General features: G+C 36.9%; 1 protein-coding gene across 1 annotated transcript in view; it reads left to right on the top strand.

Moving 5' to 3' along the window:
- The window catches only part of LOC137951834 (protein MRG1-like), a 41,550-nt gene extending 30,790 nt beyond the window's left edge, over positions 1-10,760 (top strand). Inside the window, exons 7-11 of the mRNA XM_068798774.1 lie at positions 5,139-5,243; positions 5,665-5,744; positions 9,091-9,260; positions 9,954-10,038; positions 10,274-10,760. Coding sequence (XP_068654875.1) covers positions 5,139-5,243; positions 5,665-5,744; positions 9,091-9,260; positions 9,954-10,038; positions 10,274-10,364 — 531 coding nt within the window. The 3' untranslated portion in view covers positions 10,365-10,760. The remainder of the gene's footprint in view (positions 1-5,138; positions 5,244-5,664; positions 5,745-9,090; positions 9,261-9,953; positions 10,039-10,273) is intronic.
- The last annotated feature ends 1,938 nt before the right edge of the window (positions 10,761-12,698 follow it).

The following is a 12,698-nucleotide window of genomic DNA, read 5'->3' as shown; positions in this document are numbered from 1 at the left end:
TAAATTTAAAATATTTAAATGCAATTGAAATAACTAGTATTTGGTTATATTTTTCCATAAAAATAACTAGAATAGTTAAAATTATATGTTTATTATTAAATTACCTTTATATTATTAGTGTTATTTTGAAATAATGTTTTCATGTGAATATATTTTATATATAATTAATTATTTTAATACTATGTTATTTTATGTAAATAAAATAATTATTTTTAAAAAATAATTATTTGGTTATATTTTTATTTAAAATAACTATTGGAATTGTTAATATAATATATTAATTATTTTTTAATTTAAAACAATTGAAATAAAATTTTACTTTAAATTACTGTTTGAAATTTTAATACATTTAATTATCAGAAATTATGTTGAAATTTAAATAATTAAACTTATTAACTAATAGTCATCTCTCTCTCAAGTGGAGGATGGACAATGGAGTGTTTTTTTGGTTGAAGTTCAGGGTTGGGATTGTTTGATTTCAGACCTCCTGAGGTCTGACATTTTTTTCTTGTTTTTGGTTGGTTTTGTGGACAAATAGTCTGTCAAGTATTTTTCATGTCAAGGTGAAATCTATCTACATTAAGCACTGCCTGCTATAAATCTGACCAAAGTCCAAGGATTTCTAAAGGATTTCTAAAATCTGGACTTTTCACCAATCCAGCCTCGGTTTTACAAACGAATCTATGGTATTACTTTCTCATCGATTCTGTATTTACAATTGGTGAGAGTAGATTCTGTCATTTTCTTTTTTTTTTTCCTTTTCTTGAATATAATTAAAAACAAATTGTGTTGAAGAGAGAAGGATACAATAAATTACAAGAAATCTATTTAGGAGGAAGGTCGATCAAGAAACAACAAAAAGAATAAAATCAATGAAAAATACAACTTGTGACTAATAATTGGAATAACAAGGTGGTGTTGGGAGTCACTGTTTCTTGCCAATGAATCTGCAAAGCGATTAGTGCTTCTAAGGACGTGTGTCCATAAGATGGATAAGGAACTACTGATATCCTTAATCTCGTAAAAAATCTGTATGATGTGACCCTAATGGTATATGGTCTAATTCATGTTAGCCACCAAATCCACTTCCACCTACATCATGAGCCCTGGGAGTAAGGATCTTAACTCAGCCTTTGGCCAAAGGGACAATATAAACCAGATCAATGTTTCCTGAAGTGTCAAGCACAACACCTCCTCACCTACTGACCTAGGTTGCCTTGGAACTGCTATCAAAGTTGAGCATAACATGGACCAACTTGGGAGGTGTCCACTTCAAGAAGATCATAGTTCTAGCATCCAAGGAAGATGCATCCTCTTGCTGGTACTCTCTTGCAACAGAGCTGTGCAAGTGAAGGTTGGGCATTTATGGCCCTGAAAAGGAATGTGGCAAGTTGTCTTTTCAATCGACTCACCAACCCTTTGGCTTTTACTATTAGGTCTTGAATCCCTTTCCTGCTACATGTTCCTTGCTACTTCAGTCGGCAACTATACGGTTGGTGGTAATAATACCACGTTGGTTAGTGTCTGGAAAAATCTGCCATAATTAGTTGGTAAAATCTTCCGTATTTTGGTTAGTTATTTTAGGATTTACTTGGATTCAACTTTAACACAATTTTTTGGCCAGCTTGCTAATCAATGCATGGACCAACTTGGGAGGTGTCCACTTCAAGAAGATCATAGTTCTAGCATCCAAGGAAGATGCATCCTCTTGCTGATAGTCTATTGCGACTGAGCTGCGCAAGTGAAGGTTGGGCATTTACGGGCCTGAAAAGCAATGTGGCGAGTTGCCTTTTCAATTGACTCACCAACCCTTCGGCTCTTACTATTAGGTCTTGAATTCCTTTACTGCTACATGTTCCTTGCTACTTCAGTAGGTAACTATACGGTTGGTGGTAATAATACCACGTTGGTTAGTGTCTGGAAAAATCTGCCATAATTAGTTGGTAAAGTCTTCCTTATTTCAGTTAGTTATTTTAGGATTTACTTGGATTCAACTTTAACACAATTTTTTGGCCAGCTTGCTAATCAATGCATGGACCAACTTGGGGAGGTGTCCACTTCAAGAAGATCATAGTTCTAGCATCCAAGGAAGATGCATCCTCTTGCTGATAGTCTATTGCGACAGAGCTGCGCAAGTGAAGGTTGGGCATTTATGGGCCTGAAAAGGAATGTGGCGCGTTGTCTTTTCAATTGACTCACCAACCCTTCAGCTCTTACTATTAGGTCTTGAATTCCTTTCCTGCTACATGTTCCTTGCTACTTCAGTAGGCAACTATACGGTTGGTGGTAATAATACGATGTTGGTTAGTATCAGGAAAAATCTGCCATTAGTAGTTGGTAAAATCTTCCTTATTTCGGTTAGTTATTTTAGGATTCACATGGATTCAACTTTAACACAATTTTTTGGCAAGCTTGCTAATCAATATCACCAATGACTCTCAAGGAGATTATTGAAAGAAAGTAAAACTGGATGCCAAACTTTCAAAGGATTGTGTTACGAACCCGAGAGGATGGCTAGCAGACAGCTAGAGGGAGAGAGATGGATTGTTGGAGGGTGATTAGGAAGGGATGATGGGGAGGAAGAAGGATAACTTGACTGGCTTTCGGGGAGCCATCCACCTATAACTGACCCTCTTATTAAGGGGCCAGCTGCCTAAAACTTGTGCTAAAAGAGAAGTTGTATTTGATTGAATAAATAAAAGGTTCAAAAGAGCTGACAATTTATAGAATAAAAATTAGCTACTTTTAATCCTGATTCGTTGTGGAGTGTAGCAGAGTGCTCCTCAGACATGGAATGCAATGGGGCAATTAAAGAGGAGATTGGAGATGATTTCAGAAATTGGAGATTGGAGATGCACCTCAGACTAAATCTAGTGAAAAAGAGAAGTTTGCAGCCTTCTAGTGTTATATAGACTAAATTTGGCTACATTTACGTAAGTTTACAGAAGTTTGGCTCTACTTACTGCTTTCTGATGAATTTAGACACTTAATTCATTTATTTCTAGTGGTTTGAATAATTTACTTCCAGCCAACAAATAAATTGCATTTCTTTCCACTTCATTCTTGCAAAAGAGTGGCTCTATGAATGGGTAATCACTGATTTGCTCAGATGCACTTTGCTGAGAAGTCATTTTATACTCTTATAGCCTTGCAACTAGTGGTTTAAAAGATTATACCCATCTTGATTTACATCATTATCTTAGTTTTTTTTTTTAGTTTAATGCAGTAAGAAATGGGATTACTTACGAGAAATGTCAAATCTACCATTTAATGCATGGTTGTCTCCATCATTTGGAATCTTTCATGGTGTAGGTCTTTATTTATGTGGCTGTTATGTCATGATAGAGATATCATTGAAATAAGAGAAATGATCTGAGCAGAGTCATGTTACTATTTATCACCGTCTATTATCAAAGCCTTGTCCCGACCATCATAGGTTCTGTCGGCATATTTTCTCTTCCTCCATTCTTGAAGTATCATGTGCTGCCTAGAGATTTTGAAGCATGATGTGGAGATTTGACATAGGCTTCAGCTGTTAACCTATCTGATGCAATCTTCCTCCTTTGCTCAGAGTTAAGACCTGCTCCAGAAAATGAAAAGTGTAATAGTAAATTTTACAACGAAAGGGAGAGGCATGCTAACCCTAAAGGGGAAAATAAGAGCCCACCTATAACGTCATTGTGGAATCCCATCTTTTGCTAAGTAATCTGATTTGGCATTAGCAGCTCAGGGAGTGCGTTGCCACTTTCACTGAAGTGATGAACTCCCACAGTTCTGTCTCATTAATGTCTAAGTCTCCAGATGCGCATACAGAGTACTTGTTTAGCCACTGCAATGTCGTAGCAATGGTGAGGGAAAATAAACAAAATCTTGGTGAACTTAAAATGCTAATTCAAGAAGGTTAGCAGGCAGGCAACTATGAGAAGACATAGATGCATGGATGTATTAAAATTCTTCAGATGTCAATCACCGAGTCACCTTGAAAATTGTCAAGAGCTGTAGTGATAGGTGTCTACAACACCTTTATATAGACTAATAATTCAAATAAAGCATGTAACTGATTGTTCTTTTCTAACAGTGTAAATTTGCTTGTGAAAAGTGTCAATTCATAAAAGAGCAAATTAAATTATTCAAGTTTGGAAATAATCATTATTATTATTGTTCTTATTTTAACAAAAACCTTCTCTATTAGGTAGATATTACCCTTGACTGGGTCCCTTTAGCACTTTTTTTGGTGTGTTTTTCTTGTTGCTGTAGCCCCCTTGTTTGTAGCTTTTGCACTCATTAATAAAATTTATTATTCAAAAAAAAAAAACGAAAAAGATTGTTTTGAGAGAGTGGAGGGTACAATACTTGCCCCTTTTGTTTTTGATAGAATACCTAGTTTTACAATCAATATTGAGCTAAATTGATGCGAAAGAAAAAGCTAAAACACATGGCAAGTTGGGGCAAGCAGCTGCATGTAGAAACTTTGGGCATGTACTAGTCTCGAGACCTTGTTTATTTTTAGATCGTAACTATATCCATAAAAAAATATTTTGTTAAATAGTGTTGCCATACACATTACCTGCTTTATCCTTTAAAACTTTCATTTAGTATTTGTTGTTATGGTGTAATTTGTCAACCTTGTCCACAATTGTTTTAAAGTTGTTAAAATTGAGTCCAAGTCCATCCTAGAAGTTAGAAGGCCTTTCCCTAGTAATAAGTATTGGATCTGTAAAACTTTCCCTTGTTTGTGGGCCTTCTTCCTGTCTTTTGCATGTGGATTATTTTTGGTATTAGACGCCTGTACTACGGCTGCTTTAATTCGATGTTAAAGTTAGGTCTAGGTTTATTCCAAAATAACTAGTCAAAGTTAGGAGGTCTCTTTCCCCAGTAATCTGGGCATGATTTTTCTAATTTTGAATCTATGTGGGACTATTGTAACAAAGTTGATATCTCCTTTTATAGTAAGGATATGCTGTTGCTAGTAACCGTTGTTTGCATATAAACTCTCTTCTTTATTGAACATTTAGGCATTTTAGTTTATGTTTATGTTTTGAAATTTGGGAATTTGTTCCTTCGAGTTGCTTTTCCTTGGAAAGTTCTTTTGTTAAGTTTCTGATAAGTAAATTTATATTCTGTTATTTTATGGGCAGGAGAAGGATACGGGATCTACAGAGAAGCTTGTGAAAATCCAGTTTCCTTCAACCCTCAAAAAACAGCTTGTTGATGACTGGGAGTATGTTACACAACTGGGTAAGGTAGTTCAGTTGCCTCATCTTTCTATATCTTTCCCTTCACATTCTAAAAGATTGATTGTTGATGACCAGGCCCATTTTTCTCTTAATATGTATTTATGTGTGCAAATGATAAGAGTATATCGAGACCCACACTTATGAACCATCTGTAGTTAAATTTTTGCAAACACTTTGCATCACTTACTATATGCAAGTCAATCATTTAACCTTTTTCAGATGGTCATTTTTCAATTTTACATGTTCTAATATACATAAAATAAAAATAGATGGTTAAATATTCTTAGGTCGAATGTGACTCAGTTGTCATCCTTGGTGTGTATATCTGCCTCCATATCTGATGGCAATTTTTTTTATGATTATTGCTTATGTATTTAATTTTTCTGTCCTTTGGAAGTAGAACTAATTTTTATTGTTCTACCTGCAGCTTGTTAAACTCCCACGCTCTCCTAATGTGGATGAGATATTGAAGAAGTATCTTGATTACAGGCTGAAGAAGGATAGCACGTGAGTTTCTAATGGCATATATTCTTTGAAATTACGTTACTTCTTGAAATGGATGTGCTATTATTTCAGCAAAATAAGATAATACAACTTAGTGGGCCTCCCTTTACTACAAGAGATTGAATGGAGGCCCCTTGCTTGGCAAGCTTGTCAACAAAGGAATTTTCTAACGTTGGAAGATGAGATAAAAAAACAAGAAATTATACCTGAAATTTCATACAAAATGTTCCAATCCCGCTAGAGGCGGGTGTGCAACAAAGGAAGAGCACCAGTCAATAACAACCTTAGAATCTCCCTCAATAAGCAAAGGTCCATTGAGGTGATCTTGATAAATAATGAGTCCTTGGAGAATGGTAAATAGCTTCACCGAGGTAGAGTCAGATATTCCCAAGGGCCCTGAATATGTGATGAGAGGAGTTCTGCTAGAATCCTGAATACACCATCAAAACCTACCACTCTAGGATTAACAAGGGCACTACCATCAAAGTTATGTTTGATGATGCCCAATGGAGGAGGTTGCCGTTCAATCATAGCTGGGTGCTTGAAAGGGGCAGACATGGGCAAAAGCACGTCAATTGACCCAATGAGGGACATGCAATAGGTTAGCAAATTCCTTCCTTGTGTGGAGTCCAGAAATATGCCCTACAATGCAATATGCAATTGACAGTATCTTCCACACTACCAAATTTGCAAGCGAATCTTCGATTGTTCCTCTCAATCCAAAGGCACCAATGGATATGCACCAAGTATGCCGAGAGGAGCCACTTTCCCAATTTGGGAATAGATATTCCCAAGAGCAGTCGACAAGTTCCAATGAGATCATTTGGGAGACAAAGTTGTAGGCCACTATGGTGAAGGATGGCATATGGGCAATGAAGGAGGAGGTGGCTGACATTTTCATCGTTAGAATTGCAGAGCGGGCAAAGGATGCTCAGATTGAGTTTGCCTCGCCTATGGAGGTTGTCCACTGTGAGGATTTTATTCTAAGCAAGCACTCCAGAGGAAGAATTTTACTTTGTTAGGGGCCGAGAGTCTCCATGCAATGACAGCCTTGTGCTCAACATGGCAAGTAATCCATCCCATAATGTGCCTTTGCACTGGGAAGAGTGGGGAATTGTGTAGTAGGTCTTGCAATAGGTTTTCCAGTCAGACAAGGGGGGTCTGGTGGTAAGAAGCTTCACAGGCAGTCCAGAAATAGGCGTATCCAAATTGGGACTGTGTGTGTTCAAGGATGTAGAGACAAGCCATAACAGTGCCCTTCCAGACACTAAATGATCTTATACTCCCATGTGTCTTTGTACTCGAAGATGGAAAAATAGTAAACCAAATTAGTAGACTAAAGCTCTTGCGAGCCTCTGCTAGAATGCTTGCCAGAGGTGACCCGCTCGAGTTGAGTGATGAAAAAGGAACACGTCAACCAGGAATGGAGATAAAGGAACATTTGTCTCCATTACTAATAGTAACACATGCATTCCCAAATCGCCCTTCCATGTCAGTGATAGTAAGAGTTGTATCTTCATAAGTGAAATGAAATCCGTTATATCTCTTAAATCTATTGGTTTTACTCTGAACAGTCTTCCAACTGCTGCTGTTTTCTCGTCTTGGTCTGTACTCAAGAATGCCACGCTGAATGTGGGGTTGGGGGGCCCTGGCCTCCTTCTCAGCAGTGCTTCGCTAGATGGTACCAGCCGAACAAAGCCACCCTGAATCCACCGACTCGTCAGCCAATCAGCAACCTTCAAACCTCCATCGCTGTTTTCTCTTACCCTTGCTTCCTATCCTGTCTTCCTCCTTGCATTCCTCGCCTTCAGTCGGTCCTTCTCTTGCTGTCGCTTACACTTTAGATCTCTCGCTCTCGCTCCATCATCAATGCGCCCGTTACAACGATTTTCTTCACATGCAGCTTTATTTTGAAATTACATTACTTGTTGGCTATGTTGTTTGCTTTAAAGCCTTTCCACCATTTATAATTAAGAAGAAAACTAAAAGCCTTCCCATTTGTTTGTCTCTGTTTCTTGTTGTTGAATTGATTTCTTGTTCCGGTGTTATATTTTGTTTGAGAGAGAGGTATGTTTCCTATTGGTGATATTCAATGATTAAGAAGAAAAAACATTTCCTTTTGAAGTTGCAAATTTTACTTTTCACTTGTTGGTGACTCTTTCTTGTACTTTTTTTGGGTTCTCCTTTATTCTTACTACGAATTTGATTCTGGTCAACTAAAGTTTGTTACAAACAGTTGAAATGGCAAGAATCATCATTCCGTTATTGAAAAAGAGAAAAAAAGAACCATTATCTCACTGTGTAGCAGTGTTCTCAGAACTGGACCGGACTGGTTGGTTAAATGCACAATGGAAGGGGAGGGTGAGGGGTCCCCTCAATGCGCGCAGAAATAAGGAGAGCCGTTACTCGTCTCATGCCCATTCTTTCTACGCACATGGTTGAGAGGAGGGAGTGCCACCCCCTCTGTTCCCTCTTACTTTTTGTCTCCTATTCATGCAGATAGGAGGGGGGAGGGTACATGTTTCTTTCCTCTTCCTTTTCTTGCAAGGGGGAGGTGAGGCACTGCTCTTTCAAAAACACTTTCTGCTTCTGGAACTTTGGTAAATTTAATTTTAAAGAAAAAAAAAAAGAAACAGATGCTAGAGTTTTATTTCACAGGCAGGTGGATCTCATTATAATACTACACCTGAAGATGTCTTTACCTCACTCTACTCTCTCGAAGTAGATTGTTGACCAGATTATTACAATGTAGTCTTATCTTTGACAAAGTTTATACTTGCAATTGTGCTGTCGTATACTTTCAGTCCTGCTCCTGCTGCTATATTAATGCGGCATAGTGGGGTTTATTCAGGTAATCAAAAAGACATGAAAATGAATATTTTGTATGAACTCAACAGACCAACTGGAATATTGTTCTTCATTGACGTATAAACTGCCATCATTATATTCATGTCTTCATGAAAATGAATATTTTGTATGAACTCAACAGACCAACTGGAATATTGTTCTTCATTGACGTATAAACTGCCATCATTATATTCATGTCTTCATGGTTTAGTCATAACAATGGCCTAGCAGTTAAGCCCAATTGACTGGTTCATAACTAGAGGCCTGTCTGGTGTGATGGCTTTTCATCTTTTCACAACATTCTTGATGATGATTTTTTGTTCTTGTTCAATCATATCTTAGAAGTATTACTGTTTCTGTTCAAGTATTTGAGATAAACTATGAGCAGAGCCATTAAAAGAAAATAGTCCAACAATAAAATATCGTTTGATAAAATTATTTAGATGCTTTGAGAACACTTTAACAAGTGTCAACATCATTATTTCTGCTGTTGGTTATTCAGGATTGCTGAATCAGTTGGAGAAATTTTGAAAGGACTTCGAGGTTACTTTGACAAAGCATTGCCAGCAATGCTTCTATATAAAAAGGAACGTCAACAGTATAATGAAACAGTTGCAGATAATGTGTCTCCATCAACTATATATGGTGCTGAGCATCTACTTCGATTGTTTGGTATGCCAATTATCTCTGACTTTTTATGTTTGTTTTTTCTGCTTCTTCTGCATTGATTTAAGCTTTTCGCTGGTGACGATGAATATTTTTTTGGGTAGTTTGAAGTGGTAGAAACTATATTCTCACCAGAAAACTGAAACTAGATCACATATGGCATCAGTCACAGCATAACCAAGCCATATACTGTGTTTCAACTTTTCGTTTGAGTGACAAAGTAATTAGCTTCTTAATGGCAGTTTTGCATGCTTAATATCTCAATTATTTTCAGAATTGATTCCCCATTGTACTCTGTACCAGCCAAGAAAGTACATATTCGTTTTCTTAAATGTATTTTGGACCTAATAAGCAAATCCGTGTTTCATGTGGAAATTACATGGTCACTTGTGCATCTGGAAAGGAGCTAGCAGAACTTGTCCTATGACACACCATGTATTTGGTTCAGAAAATTGCAGTGTATTTCACCAATGATTGTAAAATAGTCAAATCTGTGAATGTGGAATTTTCCTGTGTCATGTTTGTTAAAAGACCCTCTATCTCATTTAAAAAAAAAAAAAAAAGACCCTCTATCTGATTGTCTGCTTTGAAAGCTACATAATAGCAATCAATGTCAACAGCTTGACAGTTTGAGAAGAAAAATGGTTGTAACTTCCATTGATAGATGCCTAGTGATGTTTTTTTTTTTTCTATATGCAGTGAAGCTGCCTGAGTTATTAGCATATGTCAACATGGAGGAGGAAGCATCAAAACGGCTGCAACAGAAGTTACTCGACTTTCTCAAGTAAGATAGAGATTTTGTGTTCTACATATCTTGCTTCTTATTTCTCAGTATATATATTCTTGTCAGCTCTAATATGCCCATAAACATTTATAACTTTCTGATTGTTTGAGATAAAATTTCATGTTACCTGTGAATATAGAGGGTGAGCATCAATTTTCCAATGGATAATTTCTTGCAAGCTGTTTTTGACATCTTCAGTGTCTAACATGATCGAAATTCTATAATTCCTGTACAGGTATCTCCAGAAAAACCAGAGTGCTTTCTTCCTTTCGACTTATGATGGCTCCAAGAGTACGGAAGAGACTGATGAGGATCAGAATGATTGACGGGCACTTGCAAGCTGCTTTCGACTCATCTTGAAGTTTCTCTGTTGTACATTTAGTAAGGCTTGCAGCTTGTACAATGAGTAATCAAGCAGCTGGTCTAATGAACTTGCCAGCAAAATTAATGTGGTCGTCTTTTATAGCCCAAATCAGTGTAACTAATGGGGTTCCATCAACCTCTACTCATCGAGAATGAGGAAATCTTATTGAAAGTGTTTGAGGAAATCTCTCAAAAAACTCATGACTGGAACTTGAGAGGCCTGTCATAGAAGCCAGAGGATGATCTGTTAAATAACAGATCAGGCAGATATGCAACCGGTGAGCTAAAAGAAGCGTTGCTTTATCCTTTATGTTTCACTTTCTGTATCTCTCCAGTTCAGTAAACACCCTTGAACTCAACTAGTGTCGTTCTTTTATGCAGTCTTCACAAGTTACTTTTTTTTTTTTTTTTTTTTGCATTGTAAGCGTATTTGGTCTGTTATACAGTTTATCCAAACGGCTATCTCAGCCTTGGATGGCTGTTAATCATGATCAGACGACGACTGAGATAACATTTCGTATATTTCTTACTAAATGATTTTTCATATTATATATATATTAATATTAGCTGTTTTCGTTTAATCAGACAGAAGGTGAATCAGATATCTCTATATATAAAAGAATCTTGTTCACATTCTTTAGTAACGGAAGAGACTAGCTCCATTGTTAGTACATAAGACTGACAGATCAAAACTCAGTCTGTAAATAACATGTCCTGGCCAATAACAGGGATCTGCTTAGCAGCATAGGGTGAAAAAGTGTTCAGTCCGACAAAACCAAGGATTAGAGAAGTCACGGTAATAAAGCTCAAGTCATGGCACTGCCACGGTTATCTTGTCGCGTTCAAAATTTTTGATACAGATATGCTTTAATCACCTCTTATAATGGGAAAATCGTTCTGGACTTGCAGGTCACAAGTGAAGGTGCATCAAGTAGGAAGTCAGCAGCTTCAACTGACAGATGTAGTGGTTATTTTGGACGAGAGGAATCTGCATTTGAATTGGGCGGCATGGCTTTTGGATTGGTGAACCAGGTTGTGTAGAGGAACTGTTTATGAGGACCTACATGATTGCACATTAAACGTAGCTTCTGCCTCTCCCGCATCCACCTCAAGATTATTTTCATGTGCCTTTTGCTTGTCAATCCTCTCACACCAACATCCTGAAAACATAAAAGCTGGATTGGGTTAGTTACCAAACATGTCCAACCTGATAAATTGGAGGTTGTTGTCACAAGAACTACTCACAGTGCTTGAAGAAAGATGCCACATAATCTCTCATTTTCTTTCTCCCTTTATTTATTTTTTTCGAAATGGCGAAATTTTATTAAAAGAAAACAGGGCAGGCAAGAGGCAGCAAACATAAGAGACCATTATTAAGTGGTTTGTTGGAGGAAAATGATCAAAGTTTATCAACAAACACTACTCAAACCTGTGTACAAAAATCATTGTTAATTATTATGAAGACTAGCAGAAACATACACTAAGAAAGAAAGTAACATAAAGTAATTTATAGACTAAAATGTTTCCACATTTGCAGCTCTAATTTGCCACCACAAAGTTAACACTAAATCTTAATGTGCCATAAAACCAGGACTTGTTAATAAGACATGAATAAACATCAACAGCCAAAATGAGTTTTTTCTTCATTTCGAAGCTTGGACAAGTGCTGTTCACAACTGCTCAACAATTTTTTTTCTTCTTCAGAGATGACCATGAATCAACATTGTGACTAACATTAAGCATACAATGAGGTTCATTGTGTTAGATGTTGAACTGAACCACACTTTTCCAATTGAGTAAGGGTAATAAACTTAACATGAAAAGATAAATACAATCAATGGGATCTTATCCAATAACTGAAGGGATTATGTTTATCCCTTATCACAATGAACAAAAACAACCAAACATATTATCTCAAAAAGACACTTCATCAAATAAAAAGAGCCCAATGCACAGATGAGACCATTCAGCTAAATAAGAAGAGGAAGTAGCAATCAGTACCTTTGCATGTTCCCAAGTTTCTGCAATGGTGAGAGGACCATGTTCTTTGACAATATCAAATATAACTCTGGTGATGGTTTGAGTCTGTTCTAGTGGACTTTTGAGCTCTATTGGTTTGAGTTTCGGCTTTGGTTTCTTGGCAAAATATCTAACTGCTGTCGCGAACATGATTTCACCCTACAGATTATTCATCCTTGCGATAAATCAATAAATAGCCATGAAATTGCAGTCATCCTAAATTGCACAAACACCAATAACTCTACCACCAATCGCTCTCAAATGTAACCAAGGGAAAT

Source organism: Aristolochia californica, unplaced genomic scaffold (genome assembly GCF_029961685.1).
Source record: "Aristolochia californica isolate CCGP_79_NKW_82.1479 unplaced genomic scaffold, dmAriCali1.0.hap1 SCAF_15, whole genome shotgun sequence".
NCBI classification, from domain to species: domain Eukaryota; kingdom Viridiplantae; phylum Streptophyta; class Magnoliopsida; order Piperales; family Aristolochiaceae; genus Aristolochia; species Aristolochia californica.
Note: the sequence above shows the minus strand (reverse complement) of the source record. Positions and strands in the feature narration are given on the sequence as shown.